Raw genomic sequence first — 26,117 nt, 5'->3', positions numbered from 1 at the left:
TCTCTATTACATTGTACCACAAGGTTAAATACCAATAGGTTGGGATTGATTTTTGGGGTTATTTGGGGTTCTTTATTATTCTGAATCAAACCATGTTGGTTTTTGGGCCCCATTTTTAAATGTTCCTCCTAGAGGTCCAAAGGATCTTAAATTAAACTTTGAATTCTTGGGGTTCTTTGGTATGCTGAATCTAACTATGTATTTAGATTTTTTATTTTGGGCCCAGTTTTCAAGTTGGTCCAAAATTTCCAAATTGGGGTCCAAAATTAAACTATGTTTGATTTCAACAAAAATTGAATTCTTGGGATTCTTTGATATGCTGAATCTAACCATGTACTGTAAATTCAGAAATTATTGCATGCATTTATTTATTGCGATTTTTGAAGAATTAACAAAAATGTGAGTTTAATTATTGCGATCTAAGGAAAAGCTTCTTACATATATATGTATCATATATATCAGAATGCGATTCTTATTAATGCAATACTCAAAGGGTCACAATATTCGCATTAATAAAATCCTCGCATTAATTTATGAATTTACAGTTGTAAACCATAATCAAGTTGTTCCACATTGATGTCCAAAGGGTCTAAAATTAAACTTTGTTTAATTTCATAAAAAATTGAATTCTACAGGTTCTTTAATATTCTAAATCTAACCATGTATTTAGATTTTGGATATTGGACCATAACTGTAAATGTTCAAATTTCAAATTTTTTAGTTCCTAAACCTCATTCATTCTGTATCAGAAACCTATGCCGTGTTATATATATCATCACAATCCAAATTCAGCACTGTATCAAGCTTGAATGTTTTGTCCATTCTTGCCCCATTTGTCCAGGGTTCAACCTCTGCAGTTTTATCAAGCTGCTCACTGCAGAGCATTTCATTTTCATTACTCTTAAGGTAGGTGAGCACTCAAAAAACTAGCAACATATAGATATGACTCACAGCTCCAGAACAGTCAGGTATTGTCGAATTGGTTTTATGATCTTTTATAAATTTAGAGGTTATGGCAAATCTTTGGTAGTCTGTTAAATTTATTCTCAACATGTTTAAGACATTGGATGATGGAAAGGTTGACATTTAGTGTAGATACTTTTCATTGTTGAAGACTGCATATAGCTTTCCAGATGCATTCTAGATTTTCATTTTGTGTTTGCTGTCTCATTGACACACACACATAACATATTTGTATGCCCTCTCTATGCGAGTGACCTTGAGTACTCTTAGATCAGTACTTAGTGTTATTGCTTTTATGTTTGTTTTTTGTGCTTCATGTCGATCTGTCCAGTCAAACCATTTTCAACTGATTTTTACTGTTTGTTCTTATGTTGTGATGTTACACCACTTTCACAGGTTACAGGAGGTTTAATGCTCACAATCATGTTTCTCCCTGCCACATTCTATATGTGCTGGTATGCAGTCAGGAGTCTTTGATTCAGTTGGTTGCTGTTTATTGTTTTGTTTGAAATGTCTCACTTTTTTGTTATGTTGAAACCTTTTATAGCTGACTATACGGTATCAGTTTTGCTCATTGTGACCTAAAGTTGCTTAAACCCGCTTCATTTGGACTCTGTTGGATAGTCTCAATGGCAATCATTCCACATCTCCTTGCTTTATATGATAGTGCAATCATTCCACATCTCCTTGCTTTATATGATAGTATAATAATAATAATAATAAATTCTTTATTTAAAGAGGGTAAACTCAGTTAGTTACAATAAACTAATCTTCCCGGAGGCCCTCACATACAAATTACAATACAATCAAAAACAGATATTTACACATAGTTAATTTACAGTCAATTAGTTCAATGTAATATTACTAACATGATAAGATATAAGGCTGTTCAAGATGTACATGTAGTCAAAAAATCAAATACAAATAAAAATAAAAGAAAATACAAATACATTGTAGAAAACATAATCTTATCAGGACTGTGTTAAGTACTTCTTGATACTTTGTTTAAAAGTATAAGTGTTTTGAGCTTTACGCATTTTGTGTGGTAGTCCATTCCATAACACTGATCCAGAATAAACAAAAGATTTCTTAAATAGCTCAGCTTTTGGCTTAGGAACTACCAGATTACCTTGAGTGACGCCTCTCAGGGAGTAAGGATTATTATCTGATTTCAGTTTAAACTTTTGAACTAGGTACATTGGTGCTTCCATACGCATACATTTATATTGAAGTAAATATTTGTGGTATTTTATTCTATTGTCAACTGTCATCCACCCAAGTTTTTTAAATAAGGGGGCTGAGGGGTATAAAGGATCTGCATCTAGAATTAATCTTGCTGTCCTTTTTTGGAGTTTTAAAATTCTTGTTATCCCTCCATTTTTACATTCACCCCAAATAATACAGCAGTAGTCAATCAGGGGCAGAATATACCCATTGTAATATGTTTTCCTTGTATTTATATCTAAAAATTTCTTTATTTTAGAAAGAAGGTATATTCTGGATGATATATTAGCACAAACTTGGTCAATTTGATTTCTCCAGTTAAGTGTGCTGTCAATTTTAACATCTAATAATTTTTCACATGAAGAATTTTGTAATACTTTTGAATCTATTATTAAGTTTGGTTGATAAGTCTGAATTGATAGTTTCTGCTTTGTTCCAGTAACCAAACATTTTGTTTTATTTGCATTAATGAACATGTTATTCATTTTGCACCACTCTTCAACCCTGTATAAATCTTCTTGAACATCATCATGTATATTTTCTATGTTTTTCCCTGATTTATGAAGAGTGGTGTCATCAGCATATAGGTCTGTTTCACAATTTTCAATGCATAAGGGAAGGTCGTTTATAAATAGCACAAACAATAGAGGACCAAGTATAGAACCTTGGGGGACACCAAATTTTACATGTTGTTTGTTCAGAGTAAACATTACAAATGTAGAAGGGCATTAGGTTTTCCTGTCTGCTAGTTTGTCCATACCCTACCAGGTTCAAGTTTGGTTTTTAGATAGTTTATGATCAGACAAACTTGAACTCAGTAAATATATTCATCAGAAGTGAACAGTTTAATATATATATATATGCAGTTCTGACTGAGATTTCACTGTTCACTGACCATGGACATGTAATAGTGTGAGCATATTCTTGTTGTTAATATTTACTGAGGTTCAGAGGAGTAGTGCACACTATTATTTTCCTGTTCAATTACTCCAGCTTCCCATAGCCTCGTTTTGTCTCGCCTGTGACAAAAGTCGCAGAAGGCCAGACATAGGTGTTGCTTTTCCATCAGCGGTATCAGCAATTGTTAAGTTTTCTGCTTAAGTCAGTTTGATAAAAACTATTTGAGATAGATCCATGATACTTTCTATAAAGTTGCATTATCATCAGTACATATCAGTTTGACAACTATTTTGAGGCCCAGCTCCCTAGGTCATGGTCAATTGACTTTCAATTAAGCAGTTTTCAATGTTAAGTTAGTTTGACAGGAACTACTTGAGTTAGATCAATGATATTTTCTATAAAGCTGCATTACTATCAGTACATATCAGTTCGACGATCATTTCGAAGCACTGCCCCTTATGTCATGGGCCAGCAACTTTGAATCAATTAGCAATGTTGCTATCCATCGGATTGTCTTGTTCTAAATTTTTTGCTGACAATCGAGACATATCACTGTATCAAGTTTATTTGTGCTGGACCATGTGAGCTATTGTCATCACTTTGCTGGACAATCCTTCATCTCATCTCATCTGAAACCACAGGGCCAAATTGAACCAAATTTTGCAGGACTTTCAAATGAAGCTAAACGGCAAAATTATAGGAATGACGATTGGAAGACCCTTTACAAAAATTCCTCATTTCGTGCAGATCCGGGTTGTTTACATGGTGGCTACAGTGGCACATAGGTTTCCATTGAAGTATATGAGGAATAATATTTTCATCATCTTCTATGAAACAAGATGCCAATATCAACTAAACTTTGTAGGAATAATGTATGGAAGGGTACTTTAAATTTTATTTAAGTTTCCCATTTCATTGGGATGTAGTAAAAACATAGCTACCAGATACAATTTTCAATTCCGATTGGTAAAAATTTCAGTTTCTTCTTCTATGAAACTACAATGCCACATCTTTTCAAACTTTATAGGAGTGATGATTGGAAGGCCAGCTTAAAAAAAATCCTCATTCTGTGCTACAAGTGTGGCATACGCAGTGGCACACAAGTTTCCATTGAAGCCTATGGGAAATCATATTTCATCAACTCCTCTGAAACCAGATGGCTAATACGGTTCATGCATTAACAAAATTTTGCAGGAATAATGTATTGAAGGATGTCTATAAAAATTTTCATTTTGTTTCAATAGATTTAAAACTAGAGGCTCTCAAGAGCCTGTGTCGCTCACCTGATTCTACTTTGGTTTTGGAAATCATGTAAAAATAGATTAAAATCATAACAGATACCCTAATAATGAGTGAGGCCAAATTTGGTTTAATATTGGTCCTGTAATTTGATAAAAAAATCCTGGTGGCCATCTTGAACAGTAAATTGGCAACAAAGTAGCAACACTCCATCAGCACCTCATTTATGCCATGTTTTGGTTTCATTCCATTCAGTGCACCTCTAGAAGAAGCATTTGTATGTATTTCCCATAGGGTCTTATGTTAAAGGAAGTCCCCCATTTGGCGGCCATCATGGATGAAGGATCAGCTTCAAAGTAACAAAACTTAGTCAGCACCTCATAAGGAACATTCATGCCATGTTTGGTTTCAATCCATTCAGTATGTGGTTCTCTAAAAGAAGACATTTGTATGTATTGTCCATAGGGTCCTTTGTTAAACATTGTCCCCATCTGGCGGCCATCGTGGATGAAGGATCAGCTTCAAAGTAACAACACTTGGTCAGCACCTCAAAAGGAACATGCATGCCATGTTTGGTTTCAGTCCATTCAATGGTTCTCTAAAAGAAAACATTTGTATGTATTTCTCATAGGGTCCTATGTTAAACTAAGTCCTCCACTGGCGGCCATCTTAGATTATGGATCGGCATTCATAGTAACAACACTTGGTCAGCACCTCATAAGGAACATTCATGCCATGTTTGGTTTCATTGCATTCAGTGGTTCTCTAAAAGAAGACATTTGTATGTATTTCCCTTAGGGTCCCATGTTAAACTAAGTCCCCCGCTGGCGGCCATCTTGGATTATGGATCGGCTTCAAAGTAACAACACTCGGTCAGCACCTCATAAGGAACATTCATACCATGTTTGGTTTCATTCCATTCAGTGGTTCTCTAAAAGAAGACATTTGTATGTATTGCCCATAGGGTCCTATGTTAAACTAAGTTCCCCGCTGGCAGCCATCTTTGATGATGGATCCGCTACAAAGTAACAAGCACCTCATAAGGAACATTCATGCCATGTTTGGTTTCATTCCATTCAGTGGTTCTCTAGAAGAAGTTCAAAATGTAAAAAGTTAACGACGACGACGACGGACAATGCCGGACGACGGACGCCAAGTGATGAGAAAAGCTCACTTGGCCCTTTGGACCAGGTGAGCTAAAAATGGCAACCAGAGGCAATTCTTAAATTCTGATGGTCTGAAATTTCAAATTTCTTTTCCTTTGAAACTACAATGCCAAATTTTTTAAAACTTAATAGGTATAACACCCTCCACAAAAATCGTTGTTTTCGTGCTGATTGGGTGGTATACATGGTGACTACAGTGGCACAGAGGTTTCCATTGAAGCCTATGGAAAATCACATTTTAATCATCCCTTTTGAAATCAGATGGCCAATATTTACCTATGGAGGAATAATGCATGGAAAAATTATAAAATGAATTTGATTGATCATATTTCAAATTTCTTCTCTGCTGCAACTACATTCCCAAATCTTTTCAATCTTTATAAAAATGATGGTTGGGTGACTCTCTACTAACTTCCTCATTTCATGCTGATTGGGCTGCAAACTTGGTGGCAAATAAAACTATATCTGGATGGGCGATTCAGGCTTCTTGGCGCCTCTAGTCTATTTCAGTGGGTTTCAGAAAAGATTAAAGGAAGCAGGCTTTGATCTATCATCCCAAAATATTAGACCAAAACAGATATCATTTGCACAAACCTGCTGCAGGAAGTCAAATCTGGCTTTTAGGGACAAGAACAATAAGTTTTTCAGGTCCTTGTCCTCTCATCTTCAGGTGGTTAGATTTATCATAAGTAATCAAACCACATATCCTTCATTTTTTTGTTATGTCAATTCAATTCAAGAAACTGTTATATTCATTAATGATGTGTTCCTTCAAGGCTTCTAAGATTTTTATTGAAATTTTGAATCAACAATACAACAGCATCCAAATTTTAACGTTGTGTCACTTCCTCAAATATAAACATTATCAATGGAAAAAAATGTAAACAAAAATTTTGTTTTTTTATATTTTAAAACAAAACAAAACATGATGTCAGATTAGAAGTATCAATTCTTTTTACTAAAGTTTGTCTGCAATTCATACTTTAAATCATGAATTTATATAATTACTTAATGAACTACAAATTTATAAGTTCAGAAAAAGGGTCGTTCTAATATACCCAACAAAGCATAGTTGACAATTCATCCAAATGACTGACATTCTTTATTTAAGACACCAATCAATAAAATAAAAACATAATTTGCATCAAAAAGTGTTGTAATTTCACAATTTTTAGATATCAGGCTTAATACTTCACTCTCAAATTGATAGTTTTAAAGACAATTTACAAAACTTTGCCTAATTGTAATTATGATTAACCATTTTAATCTACATGAATAAAAATCAATCAAAGTTATCTACAATAAACTTTAGAGATTCAAATTTACCTAAGCCAATAATGAATCTACAAAAAAACTCTCAAAACAAAAATCTTCTTGTATTTCACATTGAATATTGTAACACAAGTGTATTTGTGTACTTAAGTGTTGACAGTTGACAAAACAACAGTTTGGCACATCAATAATGAACATATAAAATAACATGAGTTTGTAAAATGCATCCTCATCCAAGGCAAGTAATGTTTCAGGATCACATCCCATCATATTACATAAACTGTAACATACAATTATTGAAATGGCACAGTATGTCTATATTGGTTCATCTTTGTCTATTTTTGCTATTGTTTCGTTTATTTTGTCTATGTATGCCTGCTGTTTTGATGTGGTGTACCAACAAAAAGTTCTGAAAAAAAAAATAATCATAATTTAGAAATGTTACTTCAGAGAGGTGTCAGTCAAATGTAACAACAGAAATTATAACAGATTTCATTGTGTTAACATCTTTTGTGTCTGTGATAAATTCTATTAAGATTGATATAAGACCTATTTTCATTTCAACATTTACTGTGACTTGACTGTAAGTGTTGCTCTTCTATTGCAGTTTATTCAAAATTCTGACCAAATTGCAATTTGTTTTATCAAACCTAACTGTTCAATTGGTCAGAAATTTTTAAGACCTAAAGTTTTCACTTTCACGACTTGACTGTGGTTTTCTACAGCAGTTTGTCAAAATTTCTGACCAGTTGAACAGTTTGGTTTGATAAAACAAATTGCAATTTGATCAGAATTTTGATTGTAATAGGTAGAGAGAAATTCAAGTCAAGTCACAGTAACAAACAAGCAGTTTAACCAATATAGGACTGACCTTCATGAAGAAAACTGTTTAAAAGTAAAATTGCCTTATTTTCTAGTGGTAGTCCGACACCCACCTACCCAATCTAAAACTGTTTCATGTCATTTTGGTATGATTCAGCATCCCTTCATCAATATCAAATATGGAAGAAGATAAATTTGTTGATGTTTATTTATCAATTAAACACTTTTGCAATAAAGAAATACAACTTTTACACACATAAAGATTTGTCAGTGATAGAAGATCATTTTCATATCAATTATTAACTAAAAGATTATTAACTAAAATGTTGATTTTTTTTGTTTTTGACAAACTTTATCATTACCATTGAAATTGTCCTAATGGCTATAATGGCAGGAATATTTGTTTTTCAATCTCTGTTCAAATAAAAGGCACATATTGTTCCAATTGATTTAATATTACAAATTTTCAAGTAGGGCTTCTTTAATAAAATCCATTCTACCTACCCATAACCAATATATGGTACCAAAAATCCTAGAAATGATGCATGAAACATTTTTCGTCCACTACCTGGAAGATAAAAAGAAGCACATAGAATTCAAATCTATAACATATGTACATGTCTTGGAATATATAAGCAGTGTCTAGCAAGCGCAACTTAGAGGGAATCAGCTCCCTCTACCCTTATAGTCCTACCCTATGTGTTTTATTTTTATCATTGAAAATGAATACTGTAAATTTAGAAATTATTGTGTGCATTTTTTATTGCGATTTTTTATGAATGGAGAAAAATGTGAGATAATTATAGCCATTTCAGGAAAAGCTGTATACAGATATATGTATCAGATATCAGAATGCTACTTCTTATTATTGGGATACTCAACAAGATGCATTATTTGCATTAAGAAAAACCTGGCACTAATTTCTGAATTTATAGCACATTATAATACAAGAAAAATCATTATAACAAGTGGAAAAAGCTTTTTCAAACACCAAAATACTGTAAATCCAGTAATTCAACTATTTATCTACATGATCAAGTTTGTGTCCCTTTTCAGACAAGAAACTGTGCTCACGTGCCTGTCATCTTAAAACTGTGCTCCTTCAGCTCTTAAATCCTAGATAGGTTGCTAGAACACTGATGAAGGCTGTATTTATCATAAAAGAGTACAGTTAAAAATTCGATATGATGACAACTTTTGAAAATTAACTGGGAAATCTCCCTGTAAAACAGAATAAATATTGAATATAATATGAAAGGTGAATAATAATAACTAAAACTTGTGTTTTCTGATATCCATGATAAACCTTTACATGTACAATTAAAAAAGTTATTTGACACGTCACCAAGATGAAAATTAAATGGGCTTATCATGTTATATGTTCTAATCTCCAGGTTTCTCACTAAGGCAAGTCCATGAGTCCTGGTTGCATAATTTTCAAACTGGTGAGTCCAAAGATACATCAAGATTATAAAATTATGTACTAGTACACTGTATAAGCTGAGCACAAATATCATTTTTTGACAAAAGTTTATGATCATCTAAACTTGATGTCATTTCCTTGTTCTATTTTGTCATGGGGACTTAAATAATAGATTTAGCAATAAAATTTCATCTTCTCACTTCAAAAATGACGAGTCCCTGGACTTGCCTTTAAAAATCTTTAGTGAGAATGCTGTATCTGTACATTTGTATTACATGTGTAATAAACTAGTATTGTCATTAGTTCCACCTACTTGTAAATATAAAAGTAGCAAGACCACTTATAAGTCCACTAGAACTACCAACTATCATTGTATCTCTGAAACATGGTTCCTTCCATACCTCTTGACTGAAGAATTTTTTCTGAAAAATAAAGACAAAATTTAAACTAGTCATAGTACATGTATATGCTGTGTTCTTTCCAGGATTTTCAAATAGCACCATAGCATGTCTTTTGATTGAGTTAAGCCATTTCAATTGATATTTTATAGTGTGTCTTTCTATGTTGTGATGTTACACTATTGTTTCAGGTAGGGTGAAGGTTGGCGCCTATTAAAACGTTTAAACCCGCTGCATTTGTTTGCACCTGTCCTAAGTCAGGAACCTGATGTTCAGTGATTGTCGTTTGTTGATGTGGTTCATAAGTGTTACTTGTTTTTTATATAGATTAGACCATTGGTTTTCCTGTTTAAATGGTTTTACACTAGTCATTTTTGGGGCCCTTTATAGCTTGCTGTTCGGTGTGAGCCAAGGCTCCGTGTTGAAGGCAGTACTTTGACCTATAATGGTTTACTTTTACAAATTGTGACTTGGATGGAGAGTTGTGTCATTGGCACTCATACCACATCTTCTTATATCTATATATGAATTGAAATAGCCCTGTTTCCTGAATTTTATAGCATCTCATTTAATGAACTTTTTATAATAAAATCTAATATTCAGATAGCAACATGGTTAAAATCATAGTATTATGTTACCATTTACATGTACTGAACTTGTTTATTATAAGATACAGAATTACATGTATGAATGAAAACGGAAAATCTTTCAGAGACAACAACCCGACCAAAGAGCAGAAAACAGCCAAAGGCCACCAATGAGTCTTCATCTAAGCTAAATTTTATTTATGTTAATATTCTTGTACATGTAAATTAAAGATTAACATGATTAAGAATACACTAATATTTTTAGTCCTTAATCATGTTAATTAATAAAAAAATTTAAATGACCTCGAGACCTTACGTCTCATTTAAAAACACTTGTGATGTGTTAAAAAGGTTATTTGGTCAGCACATGGTCAGGGTATCTACAAAATATGAAAATGTTCAAATCCGAGAATCATATCTCTTTATAACTGTTCTGTAGTTCACAACCATTTGAAACTGTTTGCTTAAAAGTGACCTGTGGACATTAGCCTAGGCCATTTTAAATCGTGACCTTGTCATCTAAGGAGATACCCTTCTGTTGCACCAAGGCCGATATACAATTCAGAGATAAACAATTCTGGGTGCCAACGGGAATCGGGACGAAATGACCCCGACTACCAACATGACCAAAACGTCGGGGTGAAAATTATGTAGGGGTGGAAAATTCTATCTTCCGCGGAAGCTTTCTTTGAAAGAAAACACGTTTAAGTAGTTGTCTCACTGGTTTTTCTTGATTTTCATCATCTTCCATCCTGTAATGATGTACCCGACAGTAATTTACATAAAATTTTATGTTACATAAGTTAAGAATTTGTTGTTTTTGTCGTGGTACGTTAGGTGCTTGAAACTAATTATAGAACTGTTTAGGAAAAACACCGTTGGACAAAACGGAAAATATTTGATAAAGATATTCCAAAAATTGTTTATATTTCAAGATATTCCTACTCATAAAAAGTGAGCTTTTGGAAATCAAACCGACATCAAAGTGAAATAGTTTGAAAATTGGTCTTCAATTTCAAGTTAAAAATTATGAATTAAAGCTATGTTTGAAAATGAACACTTCATCTAAGAATACATCAAAACGTTTTGAAGATTGTCAAGGAAAAATGAGAAGGTCCTTTAATTTTAATCCAGAGGGTATGGTATCATGTCTCTTCTAAAGTTGTCACTTTATTCTTTACCATATTGTGCTGGTGTATACTTACTGTATAGATGGATAACTCCGAGTGAAACTGATATGAAACAGGTAATCAATTACTTGAAACAATGTAAAAGTAAAAAATAAACAGATAAAGGTCATTTGCACTTGCAAGTCAATAACTTCATGTACAATGAATTATATTCGCAGAATTCGAAGTGTGCTTTATTCCTACACCTTATTGCTGTTTTAAAATCTGAGACACTTGAACTGTTGACTTCATTCGCCAGACATATTCTCTTATCGCACCTCTGCCCTGGTACATGTACTTTGAATTAGGGGGTAAGAGTACATGTACTAAGACCTATAATTATCCGACAGTAATATAGTCCAACAGTCCTATATTCAAACAGTCTATTAGTGTGACACATGGTCACTTGTTTCTGTAAAAATATATATTTATAGACCTTATAATACATGTATGCATGTAAAGTTTGTAGAAAGGTATATGTTTTTCACAGAGACAAGACATTAGTGGCGGCCTGTGGTTGACTCACATTTCATGACTGCTAAAATTAAGTGACTTTTTCATTTTATTTTTGTCTCCTTACACATGAATTGCGTCATGCTATTTATGCGTCGGGCAGACTTAACTTTGCAATTAGATTAGGCTTCAGAAGTTTTGAACTTTCCTAGCTGTCAAACGATTTCATTGTCATTCTTGACTAATTAAAATGTTTTTGAGATAAAAATATTAAAAAAAAAATCAATTTTCTGACTTTGTTGCCTCCTACCACTAAAACTGATCACTGCACACCCAAAATAACTGATTTGCCTCTAAAGGTTTCAGTATCATTCTACACACATTTAAACTTAATGTTAACTGTTAAAAAAAACCAATATGATCAAATATAAGCGTACAACTACATTTTTTACGATATATAGACAACAGTCTACCAGTAAAACCCAGCCACCAATCATCTAAACATCTTTAATACATCACAGAACATCCAAATACATGTATACCACCAAACACATTTGACCCAAATGTGCATGTGGGAATGTAATGAATTGATTAAATTATATTATTCCACTGTTTAAACATATTGATAGTTTAATCAATATTTGATTGGTTGAGACTATCCTACGTGTCATTGAACAAATCTTCATATTCCATTCTGAGGATCATATTCCCCTCTGAAATGTCGGGATTACTTCATGCGACGTTACGTGCGGTTAATGTACATAACGTTTTGAACTTCTTATTCTTATTAAAAAAGCGATATAGCAAAAATCATTATCATGTTCAAATTTATTTCAGACGATAAAACAAAAAGACTTATAATTAAATTTTGATCCTTACTGTTTATCAATGGGTATGTTGTGTTTAGTTTGACTTACAAAAACAAGCCGATAAGAAAAAAAATGTATGCAAAATAATATTTAATGTATTGATAGTAAACAAAGCATAGGCAGTGGAATAAAACATTCATTTCCCTTTGCCTCGGGAGATATGAAGATTTGCTCACCCTCGAAAAATCATATTTCCCTCGGGCAGAGCCCTCGTGAAATATGAATATTCTTGGGTGAACAAATCTTCATATCTCCCTCCGGCACGGGAAATAAATGTATAATATTTTGAACAATATCAAAATAAAGTTGGGATGTTGCAATGAGTTTTTGTACAGATTGATTAATCATGTATAATGTACATACAATATATAAAAGTATTTGTTCACCGACTGATTGAAAATGTTTTAATCAGAACTCTAAGAATTTTTTTCATTTTTTATATTTCTATTTCAGAGATTTGCAAATAGTCCTGATCCATACTTGAGAGAAAAATACAAAAAACTACAGTGGGAAGAAACAAAAAAGAAAAAAGATGCCTAATTGTTTGTTAAAACCTTTACAGTTAACTTTAGCCATTTTTAAGCCAGATGTTGTTTCTAGACCTCATATTGTTCAACAAATTAAACAGATGATTCGTGATGATGGATTCTTTTTTGTTAAATCAACAACATGCTACCTTCCACGTTCAAAAGCAGAGGAATTCTACAAGGAGCATGAAGGGAGATTTTTTCATAATAGACTTGTTACTTTCATTTCAAGTGGTCATGTGAGTGCTCATATCTTAGCAAAACATGATGCTATAAAATGCTGGAGGAAGTTGATGGGACCAACAAAAGTCCTGAAAACCGTTCATGAAGACCCACATTCAATACGAGGGAAATTTGGATTAACAGATACCAGGAATGCTACTCATGGTTCAGATTCGGAGGAGAGTGCTAGAAGAGAGATTAATTTCTTCTTTTCTGATTTTAACATTGAGGAATGGCATAGAACTGAAGAGCCGTATTTTAGACAAGGAAAAGTTAAATTTTGTGAAGATAAAGAAATACATGTTACTATTACTGAGAATGAACACAAACTGAGTCATGAATAGTAATTGATAGTTACATCAAAATGAAAAATATGTAAAACTTTCTGTCCACAGATAACTATATTAAATTACTTATTATATTTCTTTCTTGTATATACTGCAGTTTGAATAAGTTGCTTTGTACATGTATTGCTGATATCATTTGTTCAATTTTAATGTTGAACTACAAACAATAACCATAACTTTATACATGTATATAAAACTTTTAAGTGTAAATTTTTTTCATACATGTACATTGTTTATGCAGAATTATAATTGAATATTTTTAATATAAATGTTACTTCTTTTTGATCATTTGTGTTAAATTAACCTATGATTTATTATGTTCATGATGAGACAATGTATGTACATTATTAAAATCATTGAGTTTTTGATTAAACAACAATTCATATTTGTTGTCTTATCTTTTTTATCTGACAGGGATCTATCTGATTTTTATATTTAGCTCTGACACCTGACCCAAAAGGTCAAATAAACTATTCTCATCACTTGTTGCCCATTAACTTTTATAAAAACCTCCTCTGAAACTACCAAAATAATCGGAACCAAACTTATGCCAAAATCATCATTGGTTTCTAGTTTAAAATATGTGTCAGATGATCTAACCTGCCAACCAACACGGTCTACATGCATATGGCTAAAAGAAACATTGGGTAAAATACAAGTTTTGTTTATTATCATGAAAATGGCTGAAGATTGAGAAAATCTGACAGGAGCAAAAATGTTGAGACTTACATATTAGCCTCAAATAAGAAAAAACGATCAGCAAGACAAGATCTACAAATTGAAAATGTAAATTAACATGTTTGAAATCGTTGGCCTTATATATATAGGATTTATTGTCCCTAAGAAATGATTTCTACCACTGTTTGTGGTTTTTGCTTATTTATCTCGAAAACCATAATAGAAAATTATAATGAGAAACTTCAAAAAGCAAAAACATTCAGCTGGACAATATCTACTAATTTGTCGATTCAGACGAAATCGTTGGTCGACTCCTTTAACGTCCATTACATTACATATAATGTAATAATGATTCCAGCCCTTTTAGAACTTAAACAAAGGTAGATCAGGACTCTGAATAATAGGGATAAGACCTCATTCATAGCTGGTTTTCTCCGCTCTTTTGGGCAAATACTTTAATAGTTGATATTCAGAGTAAATTCTGTATTATGAACATTTGTTAACATACACTTGTCTGCAGATAAAATTAAGATTTTTCATTTCAATTAGACACAATTGTGAAATTTCTAGTATAAATAATGTAAGATAGCAGTCAAAGGAAGAATCAAAGATAATTTTTTGACACAGAGATCCTATGTCTCTCTTTTGAAATCTATTCACAAACTTATACAATAGCTTCCTGATATATATCTTTAGGAGTTATAAAATGTTTTGGATGAACCATATTGATAAGGGAGACCATTAACATGCTATTTAGAAGATGCAGCAAGAAATAATCAGAAAACAATACACCATTCAAGGGGTATGGAATGATGCATATATTCTTTGTAAGTCTAGTTATTTTCTTTATGCCAATGTGGTTTTGTGCTTTTGCTTTGCAAACATTCAGGATAAAATTTGTCCAATTAATGTTGCCATGAAAATATAAGAAATAATATATAGGACTGCTTTCTATTACATTGTGACAAGGGAGATAATTTGCCCACATAATAAAATATGATGTTAACATACACTTGTCTGCAGATAAAATTAAGATTATTCATTTCAATTAGACACAATTGTGAAATTTCTAGTATAAATAATGTAAGATAGCAGATAATGTTTTGACACAGAGATCCTATGTCTCTCTTTTGAAGATCGTGATGAAGAACATAAACCAGCGCTCAGAGTGTTCTATATTATTTGCATCACATTGTGACTTAAGAGATAACCGTATTTGTAGAATGGCACAACATTGTGATATATGAAAACCTATACAATGTTATTATTGACAAGGGAGATAATCGACACAAACTGATTATGACAAGAACGAAATTGAGATAAAGGCAATTACAGATCAATTGATTAAGGACTTAGAAACCACCTAATTATAAAGCTAAAATTGAGAATGGAAATGGGGAATATGTCAAAGAGACAACAACCCGACCAAAGAGCAGACAACAGCCGAAGGCCACCAATGGGTCTTCAACGCAGCGAGAAAATCCCACACCTGGAGGTGGTCCTCAGCTGGCCCCTAAATAAAAATGTGTACTAGTTCAGTGAAAATGGACGTCACACTCAACTACAAAACTATATAAATGAATTAAAATTAAAAAACATACAAGACTAACAAAGGCCAGAGGCTCCTGACTTGGGACAGGCGCAAAAATGCGGCGGGGTTAAACATGTTTTGTGAGATCTCAACCCTCCCCCTATACCTCTAGCCAATCATGAATGTAGAATAAAGAAACACATAGCAATACGCACAGTAAAACTCTGTTTAAAAGAAGTCCGATGTCAGAATAGGTAACAAAAGAAAGTATGCAAAATGACAATGATACACAAATGAACAAAGGACTACTAGCAGTTACCGACATGCCAGCTCCAGACCTCAATTAAACTGATTGAAAGATTATGTCTTCATCATATGAAAATCAAGTACAATCCCTCCCGTTAGGGGTTTAGTATCACACCATCATAAAATATATGAGAAGAACATAGCTCGAATCATGCCAACAACTGGTTTTAGAATAAATGTGTTTATTTCCAATGCAAAGACCCTTTGAGTGAATCAATATTAATACCAAAATATGCAATCCTTAATGACTTGACAACAGTATCGTAACTATATCCTTTCCGAATAAGTCTGTTTAAAGGTTTGGTTAGCTTTTGAGGTGAATGCCAACATTTTTATACAACCGCAAAAAAATTTTGCGGTCGTATGACGTTGGCGTCGTCGTCGTCCGAAAACTCTAACTTTAGTTTAAGTGAATGGATCTCTATGAAATTTTACCAAAAGGTTCAATACCACAAAAGGAAGGTTGGGATTGACTTTGGGGGTTATGGTACTAACAGTTAAGGAATTAGGGGCCAAAAATACCGGTAAGCATTTTTGTAACTTCCAGACATAACTTGTGTGTTAGTGTATGGATCTCTCTGACATTGTACCACAAGGTTCCATATCACAAAGGGAATGCTGGGATTGATTTTGGGGGTAATTGCCTCAAAATTTTAGGAATTAGGGGCCAAAATCAAGCATTTTTCTAGTTTCATGACAAAAACTTGTGTGCAAGTGTATGGATCTTTCTGAAATTGTACTACAAGGTTCCATATCACAAAGGAAAAGCTGGAATTGAGTTTGGGGGTAATTGCCCAAAACGTTTAGGAATAAGGGGCCAAAAATAAGCATTTTTCTAGTTTCCAGACAATAACTTGTGTTCAAGTGTATGGATCTCTCTGAAATTGTACTGCAAGGTACCATACCACAAAGGGAAGGCTGGATTGATTTTGGGGGTAATTGCCTCAAAATTTTAGGAATAAGGGGTCAAAAAGGGGCAAAAAACAAGCATTTTTCTAGTTTCAGGACAATAACTTGTGTGTAAGTGTATGGATCTTTATGAAATTGTACTACAAGGTTCCATATCACAAACTGAAAGCTGGGTTTGAGTTTGGGGGTAATTGCCCTAAACGTTTAGGAATTTGGGGCCAAAAAGGGGCCTAAAACAAGCATTTTTCTAGTTTCCAGACAATAACTTGTGTTCAAGTGTATGGATCTCTCTGAAATTGTACTGCAAGGTACCATACCACAAAGGGAAGGCTGGGATTGAGTTTGGGGGGTGATGAATCATAAGGGGGTTCAAAAAATTTGGGGGGAGGGAATTTTTTTTTCCTTTTTTTATGCCCCCGCCGTGGCGGTGGGGGCATAAATTTTTACCCTTGTCCGTCTGTACGTATGTCCCAAAATATGTTTCTGTTCTCTAACTTGAGTTTGCCTCAACCAAATGTTATCAAACTTATACACAATGCTTATTACCACAAAACACAGATCAAGTTTGAATTTTGGTGGCGTCACTTTAACCGTTCTAGAGTTATGCCCCTTTATAAATGGAAAAATTGCAAAATTTTTAGTTTCCAATCTCTAACTTAAGTTTTCCTCAACCAAATGTTATGAAACTTATACACAATGCTTATTACCACAAAACACAGATCAAGTTTGAATTTTGGTGGCGTCACTTTAACCGTTCTAGAGTTGTGCCCCTTTATAAATGGAAAAATTGCAAAATTTTGAGTTTCCGTTCTCTAACTTAAGTTTGCGTCAACCAAATGTTATGAAACTTTATACACAATGCTTATTACCACAAAACACAGATCAAGTTTGAATTTAGGTGGCGTCACTTTAACCGTTCTAGAGTCATGCCCCTTTATAAATGAAAAAATTGCAAAATTTTTATTTTCTTCTAAATATCAAGTAATTTTTAAAATTGGAGTTATCCTTTGTTCATGATTATAGTTGAATCAACTGCAATCAATACTTTATACAATTGCAAAATTTTTAGTTTCCAATCTCTAACTTAAGTTTGCCCCAACCAAACATTATGAAACCTATACACAATATTCATTACCACAAAACTAAGATCAAGTTCAAATTTTTTGTTTCCGTTTTCTAACTTTAGTTTGCCTCAACCAAATATTATGAAACTTATACACAATGCTTATTACTACATAGTACAGATGAAGTACGAAATTTGGTGGCGACACTTTTACCATTCTTGAGTTATATCCCTTTATAAACTTAAAAATTGCTGATTTTTTCGTTTCTGTTCTCCAACTTTAGTTTGTCACAACCAAATGTTATAAAACTTATACACAACCGTTCTAGAGCTATGCGTGTTTACAAATAGAAAAATTGCTGAATTTTTAGTTTCTGTTCTCTTCTTAAGTTAGCCTCAACCAAATGTTATGAGACTTACACACAATGCTTATTACCACAAAACTCAGATCAAGTTCAAATTTGGGTAGCGTCACTTTTACCGTTCTTCAGTTATGTCCCTTTATAACTATATGATATGCAAGTGGGGCATCATCTGTGTCCACATGTGGACACTATCCACATTCATTCCTTTTTTTTTCTTTAAAATTTTCCAGTTTAAATTGGTACTTTCTGATTTATATATAAAAGCAAATAATAATGATATGGTATGAATAGGTAAATTAAAAATTTTTAAGTTCTTAGACCACATTCATTCTGTGTCAGAAACCTATGCTGTGTCAAATATTTAATCACAATCCAAATTCAGTGCTGTATTAAGCTTGAATGTTGAGTCCATACTTGCCCCAACTGTTCAGGGTTCGACCTCTGCTGTCGTATCAAGCTGCGCTCAGCGGAGCATTTTATTGTGCTTTGTAAAGAATATTACCATAAAATATTGGATGTGAAATACCTGAACGTATAAGATGTCTGCATGTTGATTTATATTTACGAATGATGTCCTTTGACAGATGATAAAATTTAGTAAATGTTTTGACTAGTTTGTGATATCGAAAACCCTGGTGTAATAATTTTTCAGTAATACAGAGAATTCTTTCGTTGAAATCAAATATGTTGTTAAATACACGAGTGAATCGAACAAGTTGAGATATATGAACACCATAAGATGGCGAATGACATATTTGGTTTAGTCTCATGATATAATTCAGTACAATTGTACTATGTATATAAAAATAAGGAGATGTGGTATGATTGCCAATGAGACAACTATCCACCAAAGTTTGAATGAAGTCGATGTAAGCAATTAAAGGCAACCATACAGCCTTCAACAATGAGAAAAACCAATACTGTATAGTCTGCTATAAAAGCCAGATATGTAGATATAAGATGTGGTATGAGTGCCAATGAGACATCTCTCCATCAAAGTTACAATTTGTAAAAGTAAAACATTATAGGTCAAAGTACGGCCTTCAACACAGAGCCTTGGCTCACACCGAACAGCAAGCTATAAAGGGCCCAAAAAATGACTAGTGTAAAACCATTCATACAGGAAAACCAACGGTCTAATCTATATAAGAAACGAGAAACGTGTGTTCATTGTAAATGGAAATTATTTTGATATTAAGAAGAATTCAAATAGTATTCCATATATTAATATATACAGGTAATATTCTGAAGACCATTATGTTCTACAGAAAAAAAGATAATAGGAATCACCAATGATACTGGACAGTTCAACAAACCACATCAATCACCAACACCCAACTCCTCCAAAGATGACGTACAAACAAAGACAAATCACATCAATCACCAACACCTGACTCCTCCAAAGATGACTTACAAACATAGGCAAACCACATCAATTACCAACACCTGACTCCTCCAAAGATGACGTACAAACAAAGACAAACCACATCAATCACCAACACCTGACTCCTCCAAAGATGACGTACAAACAAATACAAACCACATCAATCACCAACACCTGACTCCTCCAAAGATGGCATACCAACAAAGACAATTCACATCAATCACCAACACCTGACTCCTCCAAAGATGATGAACAAACAAAGACAAACCACATCAATCACCAACACCTGACTCCTCCAAAGATGATGAACAAACAAAGACAAACCACATCAATCACCAACACCTGACTCCTCCAAAGATGATGAACAAACAAAGACAAACCACATCAATCACCAAAACCTGACTCCTCAAAGATGACATACAAACAAAGACAAACCACATCAATCACCAACACCTGACTCCTGCAAAGATGACGTACAAACGAAAACAAACCACATCAATCACCAACACCTGACTCCTCCAAAGATGATGTACAAACAAAGACAAACCACATCAATCACCAACACCTGACTCCTCCACAGATGACGTACAAACAAAGACAAACAACATCAATCACCAACACCTGACTCCTCCAAAGATGACATACAAACAAAGACACACAACATCAATCACCAACACCTGACTCCTCCAAAGATGACGTACAAACAAAGACAAACCACATCAATCACCAACACCTGACTCCTGCAAAAATGACGTACAAACGAAAACAAACCACATCAATCACCAACACCTGACTCCTCCAAAGATGATGTACAAACAAAGACAAACCACATCAATCACCAACACCTGACTCCTCCAAAGATGATGAACAAACAAAGACAAACCACATCAATCACCAACACCTGACTCCTCCACAGATGACGTACAAACAAAGACAAACCACATCAATCACCAACACCTGACTCCTCCAAAGATGATGAACAAAGACAAACCACATCAATCACCAACACCTGACTCCTCTAAAGATGATGTACAAACAAAGACAAACCACATCAATCACCAACACCTGACTCCTCCAAAGATGACGTACAAACAAAGACAAACCACATCAATCACCAACACCTGACTCCTCCAAAGATGATGTACAAACAAAGACATACCACATCAATCACCAACACCTGACTCCTCCAAAGATGATGAACAAACAAAGACAAATCACATCAATCACCAACACCTGACCTTCCACAGATGACGTACAAACAAAGACAAACCACATCAATCACCAACACCTGACTCTGGAAGGATGATGTACAAACGAAAACAAACCACATCAATCACCAACACCTGACTCCTCCAAAGATGATGTACAAACAAAGACAAACCACATCAATCACCAACACCTGACTCCTCCAAAGATTATGAACAAACAAAGACAAATCACATCAATCACCAACACCTGACTCCTCCACAGATAACGTACAAACAAAGACAAACCACATCAATCACCAACACCTGACTCCTCCACAGATGACGTACAAACAAAGACAATCCACATCAATCACCAACACCTGGTTCCTCCAAAGATGACGTACAAACAAATACAAACCACATCAATCACCAACACCTGACTCCTCCAAAGATGGCATACCAACAAAGAAAATTCACATCAATCACCAACACCTGACTCCTCCAAAGATGATGAACAAAGACAAACCACATCAATCACCAACACCTGACTCCTCTAAAGATGATGTACAAACAAAGACAAATCACATCAATCACCAACACCTGACTCCTCCAAAGATGATGAACAAACAAAGACAAATCACATCAATCACCAACACCTGACTCCTCCACAGATGACATACAAACAAAGACAAACCACATCAATCACCAACACCTGACTCCTCCAAAGATGATGAACAAAGACAAACCACATCAATCACCAACACCTGACTCCTCCAAAGATGACGTACAAAGACAAACCACATCAATCACCAACACCTGACTCCTCCACAGATGACATACAAACAAACACAAACCACATCAATCACCAACACCTGACTCCTCCAAAGATGACGTACAAACAAAGACAAACAACATCAATCACCAACACCTGACTCCTCCAAAGATGACATACAAACAAAGACACACAACATCAATCACCAACACCTGACTCCTCCAAAGATGACGTACAAACAAAGACAAACCACATCAATCACCAACACCTGACTCCTGCAAAAATGACGTACAAACGAAAACAAACCACATCAATCACCAACACCTGACTCCTCCAAAGATGATGTACAAACAAAGACAAACCACATCAATCACCAACACCTGACTCCTCCAAAGATGATGAACAAACAAAGACAAACCACATCAATCACCAACACCTGACTCCTCCACAGATGACGTACAAACAAAGACAAACCACATCAATCACCAACACCTGACTCCTCCAAAGATGATGAACAAAGACAAACCACATCAATCACCAACACCTGACTCCTCTAAAGATGATGTACAAACAAAGACAAACCACATCAATCACCAACACCTGACTCCTCCAAAGATGACGTACAAACAAAGACAAACCACATCAATCACCAACACCTGACTCCTCCAAAGATGATGTACAAACAAAGACATACCACATCAATCACCAACACCTGACTCCTCCAAAGATGATGAACAAACAAAGACAAATCACATCAATCACCAACACCTGACCTTCCACAGATGACGTACAAACAAAGACAAACCACATCAATCACCAACACCTGACTCTGGAAGGATGATGTACAAACGAAAACAAACCACATCAATCACCAACACCTGACTCCTCCAAAGATGATGTACAAACAAAGACAAACCACATCAATCACCAACACCTGCCTCCTCCAAAGATTATGAACAAACAAAGACAAATCACATCAATCACCAACACCTGACTCCTCCACAGATGACGTACAAACAAAGGCAAACCACATCAATCACCAACACCTGACTCCTCCACAGATGACGTACAAACAAAGACAATCCACATCAATCACCAACACCTGGCTCCTCCAAAGATGACGTACAAACAAATACAAACCACATCAATCACCAACACCTGACTCCTCCAAAGATGGCATACCAACAAAGAAAATTCACATCAATCACCAACACCTGACTCCTCCAAAGATGATGAACAAAGACAAACCACATCAATCACCAACACCTGACTCCTCTAAAGATGATGTACAAACAAAGACAAATCACATCAATCACCAACACCTGACTCCTCCAAAGATGATGAACAAACAAAGACAAATCACATCAATCACCAACACCTGACTCCTCCACAGATGACATACAAACAAAGACAAACCACATCAATCACCAACACCTGACTCCTCCAAAGATGATGAACAAAGACAAACCACATCAATCACCAACACCTGACTCCTCCAAAGATGACGTACAAAGACAAACCACATCAATCACCAACACCTGACTCCTCCACAGATGACATACAAACAAACACAAACCACATCAATCACCAACACCTGACTCCTCCAAAGATGACGTACAAACAAATACAAACCACATCAATCACCAACACTTGACTCCTTTAAAGATGGCATACCAACAAAGACAATTCACATCAATCACCAACACCTGACTCCTCCAAAGATGATGAACAAACAAAGACAAACCACATCAATCACCAACACCTGACTCCTCCAAAGATGATGAACAAACAAAGACAAACCACATCAATCACCAACACCTGACTCCTGCAAAGATGATGTACAAACAAAGACAAACCACATCAATCACCAACACCTGACTCCTCCAAAGATGATGTACAAACAAAGACAAACCACATCAATCACCAACACCTGACTCCTCCAAAGATGATGTACAAACAAAGACAAACCACATCAATCACCAACACCTGACTCCTCCAAAGATGATGAACAAACAAAGACAAACCACATCAATCACCAAAACCTGACTCCTCCACAGATGATGAACAAACAACGACAAATCACATCAATCACCAACACCTGACTCCTCCAAAGATGATGAACAAAGACAAACCACATCAATCACCAACACCTGACTCCTCTAAAGATGATGTACAAACAAAGACAAACCACATCAATCACCAACACCTGACTCCTCCAAAGATGACGTACAAACAAAGACAAACCACATCAATCACCAACACCTGACTCCTCCAAAGATGATGTACAAACAAAGACAAACCACATCAATCACCAACACCTGACTCCTCCAAAGATGATGAACAAACAAAGACAAATCACATCAATCACCAACACCTGACTCCTCCACAGATGACGTACAAACAAAGACAAACCACATCAATCACCAACACCTGACTCCTCCAAAGATGATGAACAAACAAAGACAAACCACATCAATCACCAACACCTGACTCCTCTAAAGATGATGTACAAACAAAGACAAATCACATCAATCACCAACACCTGACTCCTCCAAAGATGATGAACAAACAAAGACAAATCACATCAATCACCAACACCTGACTCCTCCACAGATGACGTACAAACAAAGACAAACCACATCAATCACCAAAACCCGACTCCTCCAAAGATGATGAACAAAGACAAACCACATCAATCAACAACACCTGACTCCTCTAAAGATGATGTACAAACAAAGACAAACCACATCAATCAGCAACACCTGACTCCTCCAAAGATGATGAACAAACAAAGACAAGCCACATCAATCACCAACACCTGACTCCTCCACAGAAGACGTACAAACAAAGACAAACCACATCAATCACCAACACCTGACTCCTCCAAAGATGACGTACAAACAAAGACAAACCACATCAATCACCAACACCTGACTCCTCCACAGATGACGTACAAACAAAGACAAACCACATCAATCACCAACACCTGACTCCTGCAAAGATGACGTACAAACAAATACAAACCACATCAATCACCAACACCTGACTCCTCCAAAGATGATGTACAAACAAAGACAAACCACATCAATCACCAACACCTGACTCCTCCACAGATGACGTACAAACAAAGACAAACCACATCAATCACCAACACCTGACTCCTCCACAGATGACCTACAAACAAAGACAAACCACATCAATCACCAACAGCTGGCTCCTCCAAAGATGACGTACAAACAAATACAAACCACATCAATCACCAACACCTGACTCCTCCAAAAATGGCATACCAACAAAGAAAATTCACATCAATCACCAACACCTGACTCCTCCACAGATGACGTACAAACAAAGACAAACCACATCAATCACCAACACCTGACTCCTCCAAAGATGATGAACAAAGACAAACCACATCAATCATCAACACCTGACTCCTCCAAAGATGAGGTACAAAGACAAACCACATCAATCACCAACACCTGACTCCTCCACAGATGATGTACAAACAAAGACAAACCACATCAATCACCAACACCTGACTCCTCCAAAGATGACGTACAAACAAATACAAACCACATCAATCACCAACACCTGACTCCTCTAAAGATGGCATACCAACAAAGACAATTCACATCAATCACCAACACCTGACTCCTCCAAAGATGATGAACAAACAAAGACAAACCACATCAATCACCAACACCTGACTCCTCCAAAGATGATGAACAAACAAAGACAAATCACATCAATCACCAACACCTGACTCCTGCAAAGATGATGTACAAACAAAGACAAACCACATCAATCACCAACACCTGACTCCTCCAAAGATGATGTACAAACAAAGACAAACCACATCAATCACCAACACCTGACTCCTCCAAAGATGATGTACAAACAAAGACAAACCACATCAATCACCAACACCTGACTCCTCCAAAGATGATGAACAAACAAAGACAAACCACATCAATCACCAAAATCTGACTCCTCCACAGATGATGAACAAACAAAGACAAATCACATCAATCACCAACACCTGACTCCTCCAAAGATGATGAACAAAGACAAACCACATCAATCACCAACACCTGACTCCTCTAAAGATGACATACAAACAAAGACAAATCACATCAATCACCAACACCTGACTCCTCCAAAGATGACTTACAAACAAAGACAAACCACATCAATCACCAACACCTGACTCCTCCAAAGATGATGAACAAAGACAAACCACATCAATCACCAACACCTGACTCCTCTAAAGATGACATACAAACAAAGACAAACCACATCAATCACCAACACCTGACTCCTCAAAGATGACGTACAAAC

The 26,117-nt window shown here is 35.1% G+C and overlaps 2 protein-coding genes across 2 annotated transcripts; one reads left to right on the top strand and one right to left on the bottom strand.

The window, feature by feature from the left end:
• Window positions 1-6,373: 6,373 nt before the first annotated feature.
• LOC127738624 (cytochrome c oxidase assembly protein COX20, mitochondrial-like) lies at window positions 6,374-10,844 on the bottom strand. Its single transcript, XM_052249957.1, has 4 exons — window positions 10,716-10,844; window positions 9,323-9,431; window positions 8,091-8,154; window positions 6,374-7,173 (listed from the first exon to the last, which is right to left on the bottom strand). The coding sequence occupies exons 1-4, from the start codon at window positions 10,743-10,745 to the stop codon at window positions 7,080-7,082; spliced, it is 297 nt and encodes a 98-aa protein (XP_052105917.1). The 5' UTR covers window positions 10,746-10,844; the 3' UTR covers window positions 6,374-7,079.
• Window positions 10,845-11,061: 217 nt separating this feature from the next.
• LOC127738619 (nucleoside diphosphate kinase 6-like) lies at window positions 11,062-13,968 on the top strand. Its single transcript, XM_052249953.1, has 2 exons — window positions 11,062-11,240; window positions 12,939-13,968. The coding sequence occupies exon 2, from the start codon at window positions 13,018-13,020 to the stop codon at window positions 13,576-13,578; it is 561 nt and encodes a 186-aa protein (XP_052105913.1). The 5' UTR covers window positions 11,062-11,240; window positions 12,939-13,017; the 3' UTR covers window positions 13,579-13,968.
• Window positions 13,969-26,117: the final 12,149 nt, after the last annotated feature.

The sequence above is a fragment of the Mytilus californianus genome, unplaced genomic scaffold (genome assembly GCF_021869535.1).
Source record: "Mytilus californianus isolate M0D057914Y unplaced genomic scaffold, xbMytCali1.0.p SCAF_4, whole genome shotgun sequence".
Taxonomy (NCBI): domain Eukaryota; kingdom Metazoa; phylum Mollusca; class Bivalvia; order Mytilida; family Mytilidae; genus Mytilus; species Mytilus californianus.
This window is presented reverse-complemented; position numbering and strand designations above follow the sequence as displayed.